This window comes from Phaenicophaeus curvirostris, chromosome 1, assembly GCF_032191515.1.
Source record: "Phaenicophaeus curvirostris isolate KB17595 chromosome 1, BPBGC_Pcur_1.0, whole genome shotgun sequence".
Classification (NCBI taxonomy): Eukaryota; Metazoa; Chordata; class Aves; order Cuculiformes; family Cuculidae; genus Phaenicophaeus; species Phaenicophaeus curvirostris.
Window position 1 is genome coordinate 69,304,108 of NC_091392.1, and position 23,075 is coordinate 69,327,182.

General features: G+C 36.8%; 1 protein-coding gene across 1 annotated transcript in view; it reads right to left on the minus strand.

Moving 5' to 3' along the window:
• The window catches only part of PLCZ1 (phospholipase C zeta 1), a 58,338-nt gene that overhangs the window by 20,912 nt on the left and 14,351 nt on the right, over positions 1 to 23,075 (minus strand). The window contains exons 5-9 of the mRNA XM_069849844.1: positions 22,638 to 22,782; positions 21,350 to 21,502; positions 8,459 to 8,686; positions 4,998 to 5,154; positions 3,235 to 3,351 (exon numbers count right to left, since the gene is read on the minus strand). Coding sequence (XP_069705945.1) covers positions 3,235 to 3,351; positions 4,998 to 5,154; positions 8,459 to 8,686; positions 21,350 to 21,502; positions 22,638 to 22,782 — 800 coding nt within the window. The remainder of the gene's footprint in view (positions 1 to 3,234; positions 3,352 to 4,997; positions 5,155 to 8,458; positions 8,687 to 21,349; positions 21,503 to 22,637; positions 22,783 to 23,075) is intronic.

Genomic DNA, 23,075 nt, shown 5'->3' on the forward strand with positions numbered 1-23,075 from the left:
TGACATAAGAGAAAACTGAAAGTCCTGTGAACAGATTAAGGAAAAGACTAGAAGTGATCTGGAGGGATTACTTCTGTGCATGGGATGCAGAATGCAGTGGTAGGGAGACAGAAAAGTTATGTGAACTATATGGACACAAGACAGACACAAAAATTTAAAACTCTGTGTTAAGTCAGTGGAAGGACCTCAGCAGAAGATTCTGTGAGTAGAGCTCTGAGAGTCACATTTCTGCCAAACACTTATCTAAAACAGATTAGGGAATCAAGAATAGATCTAACATGGCTTGGAAATAATATATGTGGAGAATTGCTTATAAACAGCTTATTCTCATGAGAAAAATGTTTCTCTAAATGAATAAGCAAATGATGTGACCGAGGGGGCAGATCTAACCACTTCCTGCATATTTTTAATTCTTCAAGGAAGGGGCCCAAAGCCCCTATAGAGCAAAAATCATATGGTTTGTATACTAATGTTTAGACTGACTTTTCATTAAAGTTTACTCTGAGACAACATTCAATGTAGTCATTTTGAAAAACTTTAATCCTGTTTGAGGTCTAACAAGCAGATATTCTTTGCAGAGATCAATGTGGAGAAGTATAGGCTAGAAAGAAGACTAGTAAACTGCGATATGATAAGCCTGAGAGATTTTAAATTTTACAATTTTAAGTTAAAGATCTCTGTCCAGTGCTTCCTTTAAGCATGGAACAAATTTACTAGTACTAATATCACTGTAGATAGTAGTAGTGCACCACCCCAGGTAATCCCGCAATATCCTAGCCCAAGTACAAATCTGTACTGCAAATAAACATTTAGAATGACAGAGACACAACCAAAAATTACTGTAACTAGTCATTTTTTTACTCCTACTGTGGATATAAAACTATGCTTCAATACAACTACCCGGATGAGAAGTAGAATTTGTAACAATGAAAAAACTTAGCAGTGGAGGGGACTACATTCCAGTTTTTTCACTGAACAGCCAGCACCGAGTGACCAAATTCTTGCAATCTTCCTAGCCATTCTTTTGCACATTACCCTAACAGTGTAGCAGTGGCAGCATGGCATAGCTCAGGGTGAGGACAGCAAATAGTAGGAAATTTATGTTTGGGGAAGATCTACTGTTTGTGGTCAGGTCCACAGACGTGGGAACAGCAATCTCTCAGTGAAAGCTGAGGCATAATACTCTTCCTAAGTTCTGTAAATGTAAGAGAGTAGCTGGGGGTACACTAGGGGATTAAACAATAAATAATATTCACGTACATCATTGATTGGTCATAGCACACTGCTAAAAACATTTCTGAGAAGGTAACTTGAAATAGAAGGTATCTTGGGAACTGAGAAAGGAAACAAGTGAAAGAGGAAGGCTGGGGCAAAAGTGCACATAAGCTCAATGTCTCCACAGGCAAAGTTGAACCTGTACCTGTCTGTATGAACGTGTGTTGTAATATAACAGGGTGAGACCGTACCTTTCACCTCTCAAAAGTAGAAGCCTATGTCAAACTGCCCTGCTTACTCCACAGCCTCCCTCACGTGCTCTTGGTATAGAATCATAATTGAAGATAGAATATACATGTGGATGCAAAAAATACCGTTCTCTTCTGAAAAGCTGAAGAAGGTATAGCAAACTGATGCAGGAAAACATTCCGTAAGTGAAAATCTTTTAAACTTAAGAACAAAAAGCTGAAGGCAAGATTGTTTCTGAAGAGGCTGAAAGGGAAAAGTGCTTACAGGTGAAAGGCTTTTCAATGACTACTGAGTACAAGGGTTATGGGTTTTTTTAACAATTTCAAAATAAAAACTGGCTTGAAATGAAGAAAAACAGTAATTATTGTTATATCATTGCTCAGGGAACTAATATGTTTTGTACTAGAAATTAAGAGACTAAACTTACATTGCATCTATACAGTCACTGGAGACCTCCAGCAGCTCCCAGCTGTACCTGGGTGTTCTGCTGATCAGGAGTATTTGAGTTCTTCTTTGCAGTAACATATAATCTGGGAATTTTTGGCACCGATATTAATTGTTGTGCCCATATCTCCTGCATCTGTGTTACTCCAGTCACACAAAACCATTGAAAACCCAGTGATCCTTCTGATGAGGCTTCCTTTACTGTGTAAAAATTCTAAGTCATACCCAAGTATCTTTCCATCACCTCTTCTAATTATGGGGCAACCAGCAAATACAACTGCATTTCAACAATTCCTCCCCTTAGCTAAACCGGCAGCTGACTCTGTTTCCCTGCTACAAAGCACCTATAAAGAGTTCTAGATCTCACTGGAAAAAGAGTGCATTTTTGATTTAAAAAGCAAAAGAGAAAAAGGGAGGAAAAAAGGGAAAAAAGAAAAAAAGAAGCTATCATTCCCATTTCCTCTTACAAATGTGCTCTATTTATACTTCAGTCACAGCTGACAAATAAGTAGAAAGGTCATAGAATTAGATTAACACAGCACGCAGAAGAATGTAATCTATTTTCATTTTCTTGAAAGATACATTGCAATTGTGGTGGGTTTTTTTTTTTCTGGCAGTTCAGTGCTTAGTGCGTATCACACTCACTTTTACCTCAAAACTTAAGGTAACATAGTTAACATAATAATTTTAGCCCAAAGAGACAGGCAGTAAAATATAAATTATCCTTTAGATTCTCCTTACAGACATTCACAGATACATATAATAGAATTATTTATAAAAAAGAGATAATGTATGAAGAAAATTCTGGTTTAGGTTTTGAAACTTTTTTTTAGATACGTGCTTTTGCTACAGTTTCATAAGATAAAATCATGACTTGTTTAGTCTTAGGTCTAGAAGTAATAACATTAAAAGATTTCAAATGTTGCATTGTTCTTAGTAGTGCTTTTATTATTATCTAATAGAAAAAAAATTGTAAAGAAATTAATGAATTATAATAAATTGGAATATTTGGGGTAAGATATAGCTATTACAGAAATGTGTTTATAATTAGTTAGGCCCTAATTGTAACTGATTACAAAAGTAAATAGATTAAAATCATAGTCCCCTTAGCTACTCTATACCAGAAATCCTTGATTCTGGGAAGAAAAATCACTAGGATATGTAGAGTGAAGCAGAAGGTCAGATAACCTATAATGAAAATGATGCCACTGAGGGAAAACATGTAACTTCCATAACACAAAAAAACCACTACAGGAAGGAAGAACACTTCTATCAGTATAATCTCTGCAAAGCCTGGAATGCAACAGTCTCTGCAATCATACATACCCATCTGGCACCCTACGTTCCAGAACTCTTGAGGATTATAATTTGAAGAGGCTGTTCTTGTTCCTTTGGGGTAGATTCTTGTAATGAATCTTGATGTATGAGAAACAAACTCTTTAGCTGAAAAACAGAATGATAAAACATAGGCAAGAAAAGCTTTATTAATAAAAAGATCCAAGTAAATAATAATATAAATATAATAACCTGATCCAACATTTTTTTCTTACACAATCAATATATCACATCAACATACATCTATTTTAGGGCATTTTTACTTATACTAACACTAGTATATGGGCCACCCTGAGCTATGACTAAAATCCTATTTTCAAACGTCAAAATTTAGTGTATATTTGAATCTGATGGTATTTCTCTGTTTATTGCAGACTCTTGCTAAATTTTCAATAACCAAGAATTGTTCCTTCAAAGAAATGCTCTAGTTTTTATCTTCTTTGTTAGGTACATATATGGTCTTTACATTAAAGCACCCTGTGTTCTCATGAAAAAAATAGAGAGACTAAAAAGGAAATTGATGAAAAAGTCCACTCATTCTTTAGTAGTTTGATCGGAAAAAAATCATCTCCAAGCGATCTTAGTTTGATTGCTGTTTTGAGGTTTAAATAAAATAAATTAATAATCTCAAGACCAGTGAACAGCACATTTCCAAAAAAAATCTTAATTGATTCCTTTATGATCTTCAGAAAATGTTAACTATTCAAGTGAGCTGATTTTCTTCCTCCTAGCAGTGTTCACTCCTACAAAGGTGTAAAATACACAGACGTGGAAAACTTCAAATTACATTTATCTACATTATTCCTGGTTAATAAATAAACAGAAATATTTAGATTTCCAGGGTCATGTAACGGATCCTTTCCATCCTTCCCTTTCCATCCTCCCCTCAGGCCCTCTCTCCCTGCCCTTTTTTTTTAATAGAATTACTTTCATGTTCACAAGATTGCCAGATGGACCACAGGGGACTCTGACTATGGATGACTGGGAAAACTCTACTTTTTTATGCCACCTGGCACCATTCACTTAACCAAACATTGAATCAGCTCCACAAAACAGTGGATGGCAGCTGGGCTGGCCCTGAATAAATGAGCCTGTGGCAGACTTTATTCTCATGGTCAGTGATCTCTGTTCTTAAACCTCCCTTAAGGCTGTTGGCAGACAGCTGGAGTTAAAAAAGCAGAGGCTGCACTGTATTGGCAGCACCAAATGGAAGCATTCCAACACAGAATGAGTTTTGAATAATCCAGCTTGGCTGGTATGAAAGACCTGGTCCAATGGAATAAACTGCTTGCTATGGGGTTTATTCATTCCACCAATGCAGATTCTCTTATCTGCAGTTATCAAAGCCAGAGGTGCTGCATGCACAACTCCACCGAGTACTACAGACCATACCAGGGGGAGGGGTGAGTGTGAAATCTATTCCATACATTTTCAAGCGTTGATTGTAACATCTATATTATTTGATGCAGAAAACAATGACTCAAAGAGTATGCATACATTTTGTGTACTGTGTTCATATTTGTTTTTCTGAAACTACACAAAATTAAAACAAAGTGGAGTTTCAATTTTCCTCACAAACCAGCTGAAATGTAAAAATGCAGTGCAAATAAAAAGATATTTCTAGAACAATGTTATAAAAGCAACAAAATAAAATTGGACAGCACGTGTTTCATAAAATTTTAACTTCTCCAATACCTGAGCAGTGAGCCATAGCAACAGTGTATCTTTTACCTGATTAAATCAAAAGAAATTACCTGAATGTTTTACAAACTTCCGTGCTCGAACCTCCCCAATTGAATTATTTTCATAGCACTTCTGATTAGATAGAGAATGCTTAAAGTTCACGAACTTCTCAGATTTCATATAAATCACAAGGTCCGACAATGCAATGGCAATTTTTTTCTTCGTAGTCTAATAATCATAATATAAAATAATGGAAGAATTAAAAAATGACAATAACATGTATTTCATTATTATTATTAACAAGTCAGAAGAAATTCTTTTTTTGGATACATAAAGCATGTGAGTATGTGTTACAATTAACGACTATTTGAGCCTAAGATATGACTTTTGATAGTAACAGTTGATCTAGTCAAAGACAATTAAGGTTATTGTCTCTGTGTTTATCATAGCAATTGTGGGATGAATAGAAAGATGCTTCCAACACTTCCTAGCACAATGTTCTGTTGGACAGCTTTTTTTCCCTACTTTAGCAACTAGTATGTTAACTAATAATTTTTCTTGGGCTTTCATATTACCCATTTAAAATGAATTATCAACTTTATATTCCTAAGTAGATAGAATACTAGAAAAGGTATATTGGTAGGAAGTACTTTGAGGAAAAAATACAAAAGAGTAGGAGAATATATCAATGGCACAAAGTCAAATACAAATTGTGGAATAACAGGAAAAAAAAACAAGTTAATTATCAATGCTCTGGGTGAATCTGCTTTAGCAGTGGGATTGGAGCAGATGATCTTCAGAGGTCCCTTCAAACCCTGATCATTCTGTGATTCTATGCTTCTGTATCTTCCTCCAAGCATTGCTCTGAAGTTAGGAAAACTCTGTTCATAATTAAGATGGAAAGTTCTTTGACTTAAGTCATTGTCTTGTCCTGCTCCATTACCAAAGCAAAGCAAAAGCAAAGGCTGCTATACATTGAAGCAACTGAAACTTTACCAGCATCTCTTCTCTTAAACTGACGTATTACGTGACCTCTTCGTTTCATTTACCATGATCTTGAAAGCTTATTATTGGTAGCAGCCAGTAAAGAACTGATGTTGCTAATAATGTTTACATTCCATTAAAGCTTTTGAAGACAAATTAGCATCTAACAAAATAATAGGGATTGCATGCTCATGGCTCTTAAACTATGCAAAGTTCAAGTGCATTAATTATTCTGGGGTTATGTACCATAAGCAGCAATAGGGAGCTACTGGCAGAGAACTTCTGAATAATACAGCTCTCTGGATGTGGAAGGCAGTGACACAGCCAAAGACAACAGCATCTCTTGGGTATCTTGTGTGTGGATTCAAATGCTCTCCCATGCTCCAACAGAGCAGTAGAGTGGGATCTCAGAATAAATACTTTCAGTTCAATGGAGTGGGACTGTGGAAACGCTTTGTCTGCTGCCTGCAAAATATGACAGGGAAGTGGTGGAGTCACAGTCCCTGGAAGTGTTCAGTAAAAGTGTAGATGTGGCACTTTGGGACATGGCTTAATAGGCACAGCGGTGTGGGGCTGATGGTTGGTTTTGATCATCTCGGAGGTCTTTTCCAACCTTAACGATTCTTTCATTCTATTCTATGATTCTATGATGAGTCATCTGTTGTTGCTGCTGTTAAGCAAGATGTATGTATTCTAGTCTCTAACATGTTGTTATAAATAAATATGATCCTATTATCTGGAAATTTTTCTCTGTTTAAAGAGGAATCCATCTTTCCTCAGATTTTTTCTTAATATGTCTCTATATCACGTGGAAATAAAAAGGAGCAAAGATCTTGACCTTAAAATCACTTAGAGAAAAGAAGCACAGTGGAGGAAACACTTCCTCACAGCAAAAACATTAGGCCCTAAGAAGCATTGCCAGTCCATCTACATTCAGATAATCAGAGCATGATGTGCAAGATACTGCCTGCTTCCTGCCTGCTGAAAAAACTTGAACAAAACAGTTTGAACCCTGATAGACCAACAGATTTCCATGGCAGAGATTTATTGTTTGATTAAAAAAATGAAAAAGTTCAATTTGACTGTTAAAAAGAAAATTATATTCAGTTCTCACAGCATTCTGCTTGAGAAACTGTCAGCCTCTGGCCTGGACAGGCGCACACTCTCCTGGGTGGAAAACTGGTTAGATGGCCACGCCCAGAGAGTGGTGGTAAATGGTGTGAAATCCAGCTGGAGGCCAGTGACAAGTGGTGTCCCCAGGTCTCAGTGCTGGGTGCAGCCCTGTTCAATGTCTTTATCAATGACCTGGATGAGGGAATCGAATGCACCCTAAGTTTGAGGATGACACTAAGCTGGGAGGAGCTGTTGATCTGCTGGAGGGTAGGGAGGCTCTTCAGAGAGATCTGAACAGGCTGGACCACTGGGCTGAGTCCAATGGGATGAGGTTCAACAAGGCCAAATGCCAGAACCTGCACTTGGGGCACAACAACCCTGTGCAGTGCTACAGACTAGGGGAAGAGTGGCTAGAAAGCTGCCTGGAGGAGAAGGACCTGGAAGTGTTGGTTGACAGCCGACTGAACATGAGCCAGCAGTGTGCCCAGGTGGCCAAGAAGGCCAATGGCATCTTGGCTTGCATCAGAGATGGTGTGACCAGCAGGTCCAGGGAGGTTATCCTCCCTCTGTACTCAGCACTGGTGAGACCGCTCCTCGAATACTGTGTTCAGTTCTGGGCCCCTCACCACAAGAAGGATGTTAAGGCTCTGGAGCGAGTCCAGAGAAGAGCAACAAAGCTGGTGAGGGGGCTAGAGAACAAGTCTTACAAGGAGCGGCTGAGGGAGCAGTGGTTGTTTAGCTTGGAGAAGAGGAGGCTGAGGGGAGACCTCATTGCTCTCTACAACTACCTCAAAGGAGTTTGTAGAGAGGAGGGCACTGACCTCTTCTCCCAAGTGACATGGAACAGTACAAGGGGGAATGGCCTCAAGCTCCGCCACGGGAGGTTCAGACTGGATATCAGGAAAAAAATTTTTACAGAAAGGTTCTTCAGACACTGGAACAGGCTGCCCAGGGAGGTGGTTGGGTCACCATCCCTGGAAGTGTTTAAAAGACAGGTAGACAAGGTGCTGAGGGACACGGTTTAGTGGCAGATAGGAATAGTTGGACTTGATGATCCAAGAGGTCTTTTCTAACCTGGTGATTCTGTGATTCTATGATTCTTTGACCAACAAAGCAGCTGAGACCTATCGTGGTATTGAGTACCTGGGAGGAGAACAAGACTTGAAAGTGAAAAATGCAGATGGAGTTTAGGATGGGAGCTCAGGGAAAGTTCACTTTTCAGTTGGATAATAAAATATTTCTAGTTCGGATTGTCTTGCGAAAATCAGGAAAACTCTGAAACCTTGAGCTAAAGATATTTCAAAATATCATGCTTTAAGTAATTTTAAAGCTTACCTTTAAAATTTGGTGTCTATTTTAAGATAATATATTCCTCCTTTTTAAAAAGCTGACATACATCTATGAGTTTTCTAAATTCAGTTGAGACAAAAATTACCTTTGACTTTTTTCTAGGTGGGGACGAAGATCTATGATCACTTTTTCTTTTTAAGGAATGTCTCTTTTGGTTAAGAGTAGCTCTATCATCAGTTTCATCTTCTTCAGTTAAATATTCAGAATCAGAAACTTCCACTGCCTCGCCACGCATGTTCGATGCTCTCCTGAGAAGACCTTCATCAATTGTTCCAATTTTTTTATTTTTAATCAGAATTTTGAATTTTAATTCCTGTAGAAAAGAGGTTAATCAGTAGTAATTAGAATTTTATATGCATTACTTCTAGGGTTTTATATTAAGATATCATTTAAACAGGCATTTATTAAATATAATGAACTGAAGTAACACAATGAAGTGAAGATAAATATCAGCAAGGCAGAAGTCAAAAGCAAGTAAAAAAAACCCGAATCTGGGGATCAAAGTACACAATAGAATGTGAATATCCAACCCCATGACAGGAAGAAAACCTCTTCACCAAACATACACAGATGCTGAAACTGTGTGTTAGAGTAAGGTAGGAAGTTAAGTAAGTGTCATAAGTGAAGGCCAGGTAAGACATAGGAGGTATAATTATTACTATGCATAAATTCATTTTTATATATAGTCTTATATACTTGTATCTGACACTAATTTGAAATTTTTTTAACTCTCTCTGCAGCTGCTGGAAATTTGTTACCCTGTTTGATTAGTGCATTTGTGCTCAACTGTCTAGTGCAGAAAATTAAAACTTTTGTTGTCATGTCAGTATACAGTGGGTCCTCATAGTTATCTTACCTGGTCATGGAAATAAATACAGTTCGATAATTTGTTGCCTAAGCAGTTTCTCTATTTTAAATGGGCATGTTTCAACTCTCATAATAAAGAATGTGGGAAAAAAGATTATTAAAGCTTATAATTTCTAATAAGATATCTTTCTTCTATGCACCTGAATTGTATAAGTACAAACTTCACCTAAAGTTATGAAATAGCTCATAGTGGAATAGCTGTTATGTAGCAGACAGTCATTTCTACCTCTATACAAAGGAAATGCTTGTGAGTAAAAGGACTTACTTAGGTTCTTGGATAAAATGATCCACAAAAATATTCCTTAAGTTTCTTACATAATAGTGAAAAGGAGGGCTATACTGCCAGGAAGATTACAGAAACAAGGAACAAATACACATTAAATAAAAGATAACTGAGATGTTTTATTTTAAGATATCCACTAGGTAAATATGAAGATCATGGATATTAAAAGCATATATATAAAACCAAAGCTTTATCATAGAAACCAGAGCTGTAAGCAAAGACACAGACATTTCATTTATTTACACTGCATTCTCCATTGGAAATAATCCCCTTATCACTTCAGATCTGCCTTCCAGTACTTAAACGGAGCCTACAAGAAAGCTGGGGAGGGAATTTGTCCAAGGGCATGTAGTGATAGGACTAGGGGGAATGGCTTTATATTGGAGAGGGGTAGATTTAGACTAGTATTAGGAAAAAATTCTTCCTGTTGAGGGTGGTGAGGCAGTGGCAGTTTCCCAGGAAACTTGTGGCTGCCCTGTCCCTGGAAGTGTTCAAGGGCAGGCTGGGTGGGGCCTTGAGCAGCCTGGTCTGGTGGGAGGTGTCCCAGCCCATCACAGGGGGCTGGAACGGGATGGGCTTCAAAGGTCCCTTCCAACCCAAATCATTCTGTTTCTATGATTCTGCGATTAGTAGTTTGTCAGTGTTCCATTAGAACAAGATATCCTATGCTTAATATCTATCAATGCCATGCCAATGTAAGATTTGATTAGTCTCTCTGCACTGGTGATTCAGAATAAGGATACCCTTTAACTTTTCCTTCATTTCTTATTGATGCACTCATTTTTATTCTGTGATATTTATAGAAGAGTTTTAATATGAGTAATGCTACTCATATTTCAGAGAGTTCTGAATTTTCCTTTCCATCTTCTTATTTCGCAGAATCACAGAATAACCAGGCTGGAAGAGACCCACCGGATCATCGAGTCCAACCGTTCCTATCAAACACTAAACCATATCCCTCAGCACCTCGTCCACCCATGCCTTAAACACCTCCAGGGAAGGGGATTCAACCACCTCCCTGGGCAGCCTGTTCCAGTGCCCAATGACCCTTTCTGTGAAGAATTTTTTCCTAATGTCCAGCCTAAATCTCCCCTGGTGGAGCTTGAGGCCATTCCCTCTTGTCCTGTCCCCTGTCACTTGGAAGAAGAGGCCAGCACCCTCCTCTCTACAACGTCCTTTCAGGTCGTTGTAGAGAGCAACGAGGTCTCCCCTCAGCCTCCTCTTCTCCAGGCTAAACAACCCCAGCTCTCTTAGCCGCTCCTCATAAGGCCTGTTCTCCAGCCCCCTCACCAGCTTTGTTGATCTTCTCTGGACTCGCTCCAGAGCCTCAACATCCTTCTTGTGGTGAGGGGCCCAGAACTGAACACAGGATTCAAAGAGCAGTCTCACCATTGCCGAGTACAGAGGGAGAATAACATCCCTGGACCTGCTGGTCACACCATTTCTGATACAAGCCAAGATGCCATTGGCCTTCTTGGCCACCTGGGCACACTGCTGGCTCATATTCAGTCGGTTGTCAACCAACACACCCAGGTCCCTCTCCTCCAGGCAGCTTTCTAAACAGACTTCTCCTAGTCTGTAGCACTGCACAGGGTTGTTGTGCCCCAAGTGCAGGACCCGGCATTTGGCCTTGTTAAACCTCATGCCATTGGACTCTGCCCAGTGGTCCAGCCTGTTCAGATCCCTTTGCAGAGCCTCCCTACCCTCCAGCAGATCGACACTTCCACCCAGCTTAGTGTCATCTGCAAACTTGCTAAGGATACACTCGATGCCTTCATCCAAGTCATTGATAAAGACGTTGAACAGGGCTGGACCCAGCACTGAGCCCTGGGGAACCCCACTTGTAACTGGCCTCCAGCTGGATTTCACACCATTTACCACCACTCTCTGGGCCCGGCCAACCAACCAGTTTTCCACCCAGGAGAGTGTGCGCCTGTCCAGGCCAGAGGCTGACAGTTTCTCAAGCAGAATGCTGGGAGAAACTGTGTCAAAGGCTTTACTGAAGTCCAGGAAGACCACATCCACAGCCTTTCCCTCATCCAGCAGCCGAGTCACTTTGTCATAGAAGGCGATCAGGTTAGTCTGACAAGACCTGCCTTTCATGAACCCATGTTGACTGGGCCTGATCACCTGGTTCTCTTGCATGTGCTTCATGATAGCACTCAAGATCACCTGTTCCATGACTTTCCCTGGCACTGAGGTCAGACTGACAGGCCTGTAGTTCCCTGGGTCCTCCCTGCGGCCCTTCTTGTAGATGGGCACGACATCAGCCAGCCTCCAGTCCAGTGGGACTTCCCCAGTCTTCCAGGGCTGTTGGAAGATGATGGAAAGAATTTCCCTATATTTAAAAGTAATGCTATCCACTTTTGGTTTTTTATTTTGTTATTCATAGGTAAGATTTAATTCTACAGATTAAAAAAATAAAGGAGCTGGTATACGAGGGAAGGAAAAACTTTCTCTGCCTATATTACTACCTCCTACATCTCAACTTGCATTAAGTAAAAAAAAACCATAGCCTGTGTTATCATATAATAAAAGGGCCATGATGTTCTAAGTCAGGTAGTTCCTAAAATTCTTTTGATGAACTGTTAGCAAAAATGTAAACACCCTGAGGTAGGACAAACATTTTTTTTTCTATAATGATAACACTTTTAAAGTTACCACTTGCTTTTAATAAAGTTACAGAATATACCCTAGAAAAAAGAAATTTTGATACTTTTCAGGCCAGAAGCAAATTGGATAGTTGTCAAACCAAATCACTGAAAGTGAACCATGAACAGAAAATATGCATATCATAGATTTAAAATTCTGAGTTTCAAACAAATCTTAAAAAAAATCTTACGACACTTGTATGGCAGAAAACCAGTGACTATGGAAAATTTGATTTCCTTAATCAGTAATCAGCAGTACTAAACAAGTTACTTCTTTTTGTACCTATATCTAAATCTTTTAAGTATACAGTTAGCTGAAAGTCTGAACATTCACTAGAACTTCTCTTTTCTAGTTTAAATATAAAATGAAAAAATACTTAAATTGTACATCTTTACTATGTATGTAAACTGTAAGGGTACTAAAATTTTAAATTTGTAAAACACAATAGATCTTCCCTACAGGGTCTTCAAGATTGGTATAAGTAAAATCCTCCAAGTACAATCAATTAGAACAAATACTTAAAGAATTAAACAAACAAATCTTTGTTCTTGTACAAAGTAGGCATTCTGGTTAACGTGATATACTACACAAATCAGAACAGCTGAAGTAATACAAGACTCCAAGACAATATCACAAAGACTTCAGAATGGATCAGTTAAATTCACTTACTGATCACTGCAATTAATGTAAAAAGAGACAAAATCAGTCCTCAGAAATGTACAGAACAAACCCTGGATTTTGGGTCATGAGTATTAAAAAGAGAAGAATAGATTCCCTTATTAAAATTGGGCATGTTCTTCTCTCTTCTCCTTTCCTGATCAGCTGTAGGTGCTTAATAAAAGGAATATCAAATTCTGAAAATCTTGCTGAGTAACAAGGTTAAAATCAGTTTAAAGTTTTCAATAATTTTCTATTTCAAGAGTTATAGTACTGTCTTAAATACCGGTATAGGGTAATAATGTTAACACCTCCCATGAAATCTAACATGAGGAAAACTTTTGAGGCATTAAAAAATTTATCTTGATTGAAAATAACAGGATAGTACCTTAAAGTACAACTATTAAACAAAAACAGCACCAGCAATCGTCAATGATTCAAGAAGATAAATGCACCAAGTGATGTTGTGAACCCATGTCTTTGCGGCATCCTTATGAATCACAGTTAATGAGATATTTCAAATTCATACTACTACTAATGTCTAAGCTCTAGTTAGATCAGTATAATTATAATAGGACCATTGTTTTAGCTATCTCATAGCAAGCTTTCATACAGTACAGTTAATCAAGTGAGAAGTCCCTTCACTGAAAATTCCGGTTCTGTATTGTGCTCTGTAGTAGTCACAAAATATGTGAATCTTTATAATTGTCCTTTTATTAAAAACATAAAAAAGCAAAACATGCCTAAAGAAGGAAATTCAGAGGAATAGCACTGCCAGACTACTTTCTGGATGAAGTGAAAACCTGACACAATCCTGGGTAAAAGCATATGTGTTCTAAAGAGCACTCGGTCCTTAAATCACGATTTTTCAAGGTATGATTTCTCATTCATCTGCAAGGAAGAGCGCCACTCAGGCACCAAAGATAAAGAAAGGATCAATTTCCTAATGCTTCAGAGGCTTGACCTGTTTTAATTGTTGGCAATAATGTTAGATATCATTACAAAACAAGACCTTTAGCTGTCAATGCCTTTTCATGTTTAACTGAGGACTCCATCAGACATAACAGAAATATGAAAACACACATAAACTTTCCCAACAATGCAATCAAAAACACATCTGACAGTAGTCTTGGAAAAAGTTCTAGTGCAGTGATTTTGCATTTCTGACAGACATTTAAATAAAAAAATTTAAAAAAGGGGGTTGTAACTGATCTGCTAATATCATAGAATTATAGAATGCTTTAGGTTGGAAGGGACCTTAAAGATCAACTAATTCCAACCCCCTGCCACTGGCAGGGACATCTTCCACTAGATCACGTTTCTCAAAGTCTCATCCAACCTGGCCTTGAACACCTCCAGGGATGGGGCATCCGTGACTTCTCTGGGCAACCTGTTCCAGTGCCATTTGTTGCAAATAACACTGCTAAATGGCCTGCTGCTCATGATTCAAGAATCTGCAGCAACTCAGAGTCAGAGAGTAGCAGCTGCACAAGGTGACCCAGGAGCTGAGAGTGACTGTAGGGCAGGCATGGGGCAACAACCTCACCATCCAGGGCAACAGTAAGACAAGTAGAGCAGGTCTGGTGATGGTAGGCAAGCTCAGGAAGCAGTCCAGTGACTGCCAGACAAGTCACTTGACAGGCCCAAGGTCAAACCAGGAAGACATATCATTAAAATACACAATGGCTGAGTTTGGAAGGGATCCCTGGAGACCATCTAGCCCAACACCCTTGTTCAAAGCATGGTCAGTAAGAGTTAGGATTGTGTCCAGTCAGATTTTGAGCATTTCCAAGACAGAGACCATAATCTCTCTGGGCAACCTGCTCCAGTGCCTGACCACCCTCACAGTACAAATTCTTTTTCTCATGTTTAAATAAAATTTCTTGTATTTTATCCTGTTACAAATGCCTCTATCAATTTCATTGTGCATCACTGAGAAAATTCTAAGTAGAGAATACAGAAATTTTATAAAAAAAACCCATAATTTCTCTTATTTTTGAGGTCATCACCAAAGCACATTGCATTTTCAATACCTTTCTTCTCATATTTGTAAAGAATTGATGCCATGGACAGAATGAAAGGCAAAATAGTAAACTGGAAGTGTTTTTTACTTGTTAGGAAGCAAAGATATTTCTGATGCAAAGACTTAGTCAAGACATTTGCATACGTGACTTGTAGGTCAAAAAAGCTCCAAATGAATCTCATCACTGAAACAACAGAATTAGATATGCTAAAGGAGTCTCAATTTTGAATTTCTGAGTGAAAATCTTCAAGCCTTACTTTTTCAATAACAAGAAAATAAGACTATAAAAACCTATAAAGATATGGAGAGGAAATTTTAGAGATGCTTAGACTCACTTAGAAAATTGACTCATATAGCCACAGGTTAATCTGTGTATTACCATTTCGTCAGATATTACAGACAGTCAGTAAAAACCTTTTTGTCAGAGATTGTAGACAGCAGGGTACAACCAGGATTTGAAAGTGTCTCAGTGAGAAAGGTCTTTACGGAGAAAAGAAGAAAATGCAGTAGCAATATGAATCTCTTAGACATACAATCATTGTATTTAGATGGTGAAGAGTGTGGTACTTGGTTCTCCCAAACTGGTGCATTCTGGGAAAACAGTGTCTATTTTGGAAAAACAGTGACTGCATATGGAAAGCTCCTTTGTGTATCGAGTAGATAGAGGTGAAGAAAAAGGTGAAGGAGGAATCCTGGCTCTGGGGTTCATTGGCTTTCTTCCTAATAGTAAGAATTTCAATGCCCAGGGAGCACAAAGTTGTACTGGAGACTTCTATTACTCTGTTTCAAGAAGGTTATTAAACAGGCCCTTTTATTTAGATAGCATGATTTTAAGAACTATGGGGAAACCTTGTAGATTGTGGCCCTAAATGCTTCTGAATCACTACAACATAGTAGTTGATCATACAGCTGTGTGATAAACAGTGAAGGTGACTTGTAAAATAACAATAGTTGCCACTTCACTTTCAGTTAACAATGCATCAATATCCCTTTCCAATTTTGTGATAGGATACCTGCAAATAATTAAAAATTCCTTAGTAGTTCATGTATATGACATGCCAGCAGTGTAAGGCAGTTTGATGTACTACAAACCAAAATAATTGAGGAACAAATCTTCATTAAAAGCATTGATGCATTTACTTTCCTGCGTGTGTATTACATTTGAGGCTTATTAGCCTCTTTAAGTAGCTGTCAAACCCATTAGAGATGAAAGATTCAGCAGGATAAGAAAAAAATGTATCTCAATTCTAGGATTCTAATATTTCCCATGTTCACCTAAAATTCCTGTACAAGACACCACATTCTGTCACTTTATATCAACATAATCTAGGAGTGCTGGTGCAATCAGCAGAGGTCTCTGTTGCCAGTCAGTGATGCCAAATATAATTTAATGTGGGAACCGACTCAAAGGACCTGATATTCCAGTGAATATTAAAGGAATTAATGAAGTCCTCTTAGAAGCACCAGAGTGACCAAGACTGCAAGCAGAGAATTGTAGTGGGTTATTTGTTTAGGGTGGCAAAATATCTGAATGGGAAGGAGGTCAAAGGATAGATATAATAAAAGATTGGAGAAGCTTAAAAGTGGGCTCAGTTTATCACAGTGGATAAGGGATGTGTGAAAGAATCAAACCATGCAAGAACCTTCTCTTTCCTCTACTCAACATGTCTGTCAACATGCTACAGAATAAGGTAATATTCCAGGGAATTAACAGTACTAGTACAGTCAGTTGCTGGGTGAATGTGTATATGACTGAGGCCAAAGAATTAAAAAAATCTCTTTTCTGGAAATTTTCTCAGTTTTGTGTTTCAGGGCAAGCAAATGTTGAGGAAAAGCAGAGAGCAATAGCTTTCAGTGACCATGGAATTTTCTTTTCTAGACCTCCTTGTAATTTTCACTCAGACTTACAATGGCAGGAGAAATCATGCACGAGCTGTGGCCCAAGGCAGCACCTTAATACTGGGTTTGCTCTGCATTTTAATCCTCCTAGACACACAATCAACAAAGATGTAGCTCAAAACCTACTTAGAATGGGATGTAGAGGATTGATCAGACAACAGAGAAGAAAATAATTTCCATGGAGATCTCCAGATCTCCAAGATGTAAGTAAGAACTTGTAATTGGAAAATATTTCTGTGAAGTGTTTGGAGAAATTATGTGATATTCCACTTCATGTGCAGACAAGGGCACCATTTGATTCAGATCTTGAAGAACACTGAGCACTGGGTATTAAAAGGAAGTTTTGCCTGTGCTACATACAACCCTTCATAAGAAAAGAAAAGCTAGGAATAAAGTAACTGTCAGACAAAGAAGGTTTCCCACTCAAGAAACATAATGTTTCAGTCTCAACTGTTGAAGAGAAGCTGGATGTTGAAAGTCCTTGCCAAGGAAATTTGAGAGAAAAGTGAAGGAGGGCTGAACTGATTAGTTCTGAACTAATATTCAGAGTCAAATCTTTGAGGGATCCTATAAGCAGGTTGTCAGATAAGGCCTAGCAAAGAAGGCAATAGCACAGGTCATGAACACAAGAGGCTTTCTAAGTGATATATTAATTGTGATGCAGACAGAGGACTTCAGGGACGGAAGTATGTCCATTGCATTTACAGGCATGTGAGGTGCACATGGAAGTAAAGAGATTTCTGCTGTGTCCCTAGGGTTATAATTAAATCAGAATAGCCTCTAACAGAGCATATAATAAAATATGTCCATATGGTTATTGTTAATTTTAATATGAAGTGAAAGAAAGACTCTATACCCTTTCAATCCCCCTCATCTTCCTTGCTAAGATCCAAGCAGAAAGGAGCAGGGAAGAGCTTAAGTCAAGGTAAGCAAACATGACAAAAGCCGGTAAACAAGATTGCAGGGAAAATGAAGGTAATGCACTGTAACTCTAATTCAAATGCCTTAATTTTTAAACTCAGAGTAATTAAATTCACACATATATATATACCCATTCACATAGTAAAGTGACTTTAAGAATATTTAATACTGAGATACTTCACTGTGATATTCATATTCATTTATAATCAAGATAAGCAAATATAAGAATATAAGCAATTTAACGCCTATTCTCATTTTGCTTTAATATAAGGCAGTGTAACAGTTTAAAAAAAAAAAAAAAGAAGCAGCACTGAAGAAATAATTTTAAATCAATATTTAGAACATACCTTAAAAGCAAATCCAGTAAAACACACTAAGGAAAAAGCTAATAATCTAGGTGAAAGGAATGTATGTCAGCCACAAATCATGCTGAACAGGGCTCTAAATAAAAAGCTTAACAACTGTTAGTAGGCTAAATTAGAATGTATAAAGATTTCTTTTTAAAAAAGCTGGGGTTTGCTATGCTTTCTATTTCTTCTTTTTTTATTCCAGTATTTAAGGAAGATACAGGTTCATGTATAAATTCAGATGAGTTAAATAAGGAAGTTTGAAAAGAGGAAACTGATTTCAAAGCTTTCCTTTTTTGTTGCATATAAATGTAATAATAGGTACAGTTATCTAGTAAGAATTTTGCTAGTAAAAGTACTCATGAAGGCAGGTACACCAACCAATTGCTTTTAGTGCATTATTCGTAGTTTTTTTTTCAAAATGCATCATCAGGCTATTGGTTGTATCAGCCTCCAAGCAAGTATATTTACTGTGCTTGAGCCATGCCAAGGAACACTTATCATTCTATTGAACCAGTCTCATATCTGAGTAATTACAATGAACTTTAATCACCCTGACACTTACTATATTTTATTAGACTTATATTAGAAATTAGAAAGACTGTCATTTTTTAAAAATGACACCTTAATTCTATTATTGTTTTTAACAGTTTTGACACGATTTTCTTCCTGGGATGGCTTTAACAGTTGGGTGCCTATAGAATCATATCAGATACAACAGCTTCTTCCCTATTCTTGCTAGTGCTCTGTCTTGAAGAGTGGAACAGTAAGTTACATTCATGACAATAATTCTTTTTACACTAACTGAAAATCCGTCTTGCAAAAAGCATTTTAAATTTATCATTTATTGTTCTTTAACATCTCTTTTGAACTGCTGAAATATAACAGGCTTAAGGCTGAGTTCAGCATTTGATTTACTCAAATTATAATTAATTTACCCAGGCCTTGAATATGCACAAGGTCCCAGGCTTTAAAGATGTGATGCCACTAAGACTCATTTGAACATGAACCAAAAGTGGTTCTTCAAATAGATGTTAACCTAAAGTCACACTTACTACTCTCTCTGCAACTTCAGTCATAACTATGTATTTCCATTGCAAAATAAAATCCCAATGATTTTTCTTACGTACTTGATCAGAGCAGCTTAGAGAAATGGAGATGATCCTAATAATTGTTCATTCTCAACATAATGCTTTGTTAAATTCAGACTTTTGTAAATCAGCTGAGGACAGTGTTCTGATTTAGGTAACTCATACATCTTACACAGATGTGGAATACATCTCACATAACTTTAAAAGTTCAACAGCACAAATCTCATCTGATCAGCATGAATCTCACCTGAATAGCATACATTAAAGTGAGGACTATGGAATGCACCAATGCATTTTCATGCAAAAATTCCACAGAGGTGACATATGAAAACTCTAAGCTATGGAAATATTAATTCCCTATATTACAGTAAACATAGTAAGGGACATATCTCATAGAAAGTAATATTTTTAAGTATGTAGTTCAGTGATAGCACGATTTGGATGCAGTGCACTGATTTTGCACTTGCTACAGAGGACAGGTGATCCTTGGACATCTAGTAGACAGAATGTAGCTATGCTTTGAGGAGCTTTAAAACAAACTCTCATGTTTAATAGTTTATATTTTTTTCTAACTTACAGAACATTTTTCATGGTTACAAAGTGATATTGGACAGTGTGATATTAAAAATGTAATGCTACAATTCAAAAAAAATGCTAACTTACTGAGATGTATTAAATATGTTTATGACAATATTGTTACGAAACCATAATACTTTAGCAAGTCTTTTAGACACACCACTCCAAAAATGTTTTTCCATAACAAATCGTTTACGAAAATACATCTCTGTGTGTTGTTCCTTATCACATTGTTTCCTCCCCACATTTTCATTTGCATTGCTCCCTTTTCAGTTACTGTAAAAAAGATATGAAATATATCTGAGATATCGCTGATAACAGTGAAAAACCTAAAACAATATTTTGTATGTATACATGTGCTTGAGTCACAGGAGATTAAAAAAAAAATCTTTTGTCCTTGAAAGAAAATTATGTGCAAAGACTGGAATAATGGGAATTTATTTGTTTTAGTTTGCAATAAAATTTTCAACACCCATCTAACTAACTTTTCTGACTTCATATCCCAAGGGTCTGAAGCCACCAGCTGAGAAACACTGCTTTAGGGAGAAACACACTGAGAAAGAACAAATGCTTTTTCAGCAACAGAAACCAATTAAATAGCTGCATCAACATCACTATTGACAGAAAATGTAGGTTCACGTTTCCATTTCAATAACGTTTACTTTTCAGGAAAATCTTTTTAAAAGTAAGGAAATAAAAATAGATCAGCAGAAAACAGACACACTAACAATTTTAAAGTAAAGATCTATTAATTTTGGTTCAAAGCATAATTTTGTTAAAAAATTTATACTCTGTCTCCTTTTTAAAACTAAAACACTGGAAAGGAGAGGAGAGGATTGTTGACTTTGCAGGTCAACACAAACTTTGAAGCTCTTTTCTACAACAAAATGTTTCAATAACTTGAAATTTCAAAAATTAAATTAGTCAGGTGTTAGCATATCTCTCAGATTCAGGGTTCAGGTTCAGTAGTATTTCCTTCACAATCTTGGGCACGTCATTTCCTGTCTGTAAATCTGCCCTCTTTAAAGGCAGATGCTCTTTTCTGTGTGAGTTTAGACTACCAAGCCTCCAACATAGGACTAATTTAGATGAACTGTCCTATGATAACTTAATTCACATTCAGTAATAGTTTAATTTAAAAAAAATGAAAATAATTTCATTATAGTTCAATACAGTTTTATTCAGTCTTAGCAAGTCTGGTTCCAAATAAAAATTCACATTACTACAGCTTCCATGTTTCCATATAAAAGAAACTGAAACCCACAAATTTAACTTAACTGTATTTGTATATAAAATAAAATAAAACTTCTAATGCACCCAAAGCACCAAAAATTGGATTGGTGTGAACTGTAGGATCTAAGGTTTTGCAAAAATGTTAGTATATTAGCTTTTAACAAATGTATGCTTCAGCATTGCACTGAAGACAGTTTTCCTTCAAACATTCCATATCGATCCGCATGATTAATTTTTTTTTTCTGTTTTCTTTATCTTTTTGTGTTGTTTAATTTTGTTGTTGTTGTTGCTACTTGGAGTTTATTTAAAACACCAGATGAGCCATTTCATAGATTTGATTTCAGAAGATTAAAAAAAAAAATCCCAAGAACATAAACCAGGGGTTTTTTTCCCTTATCCCTCACAGAGAAAAGCTTAATGTTATTACCTCAGGAGAAGGTAGCTGAGTCATATTTGTATCACCAACTGTTGAAGTAAGAAGTTTGTCACCGAGAATATTTTCTAAATAATATGCCATTACTTCCTGTTGTTTAGGGCTGCAGTGGTTCTCCAAAGACAGTATAAGTGGATAGTCAGATGCCTGGAAACGTAATTTAAAAGTTTTTATTAATAATGAATTAAAAGAAGACTGCTTTATTTTTCAAACTATGTTACAAAAGTCCCCTTGGAAATGTGTATTATCCTTTATTTTCAAAACTGTCAGAATACAGGTTGGTTGTTTAAGTTTAGTAAGACAAAAAGAAAGCTCACAATATTTACCAAAAAGACAAAGCACAATTGAAGAGGAGAAAAAATTTCATCCTTAGGTGGTTAACAGTGATTAAAACAGGACTAGGTGTATACAGAGATGGAAAAAAGCAACTAGGGAAGTCAAACAAAGATCAGTTAAGAGGGATAAAATACTTCATTAGATAAATGAAATAATATCTGTGCTGCTCTTAGAAAGCACACATTTACTTGTATTTGTCCAATAATCCATAGAAAATAATTTAGCAGAGTCATTTAACATACTGATTAATGTTGGATATATAGAAAGTAGAGATAAAACAAGTGTTAAATCTGCCCCACATCAGGCTGATCCCATTGCACCTGGAAGCAAAAAGCTGAATTTCTCACAGAGTTATTGGCTCAGTTGATATAAAGAGCTTCTAAATAATGATGCATGCACTACTATGTGCCTGAAACAGCAGTACCCAATAAATGAACAGACAAAGAAATAAAGAGGAATTATCATGTCAACTACTAAAAAACAAAAGCATAAAAAATTATTTAGGTTAATTTCAAAGGAAACTTTTAATATTCTACATTCTAAAAAAATGAGTGTTGACCATTTTGGTATTTTTCAATATTAAAGATATCTTCATATCTTCAGATCTAATATTAGCTCTGTCTTTTGCACTGAAAGATTACATCACAATTGCTCTGAAATTCTTTGACTAAGTCATCCTAACATGGAATTATCACATTGGGTAGATGATATTTTTAGAAATAATGACTATGTTTTGTGAAGAATAATTTCAATAATGGGAAATAAAGGAAAAGAACAACATAAAACAAAAATAATGCAATTATCATGTACCTAGAGGAAGAAGTTGGAAGCTTTGACATAATCATCTACCTTTAAAATTACATCTGACATATTTTGGTGATCCTTTAAAACTTGTTAAAGACACCATCATATTTTAACCAGCATATACATTTACAAACATACATACCACAAATGCATACTGGTCGATCACTTGAATTACAGAACGAAATGGAATTTTGCTCGTTAAAGTGTGACCATGATACACAATAGGTTCATTGTTTGAGCCATCCCAGCAGTCAATTTCCACACAACGACATCCTTTTAATAGAGCACTTCAAAAGAAGGAGAGAAATATTTTTACAGTGAAATGAAAGATACCACACTTTCTTATACAAGTCTTATACAATTTCTCATTACAAGCACAAGTTGAGTAATTAAAAAAAGTCTACTTTTTCATCACAAAAGAAAAGAAATACTATAGAATTATACAGCTATGAGTCAGGGCTATATTTTTCATTGCTTGTCATGGGCATGTCAGGTAATAAACTTTGTTAGAGTCTTAAGGAGTAAGATTGATTTTCCGAATAACCTTCATTAAAAGACCAAAAATTATGGTGAAGAATAG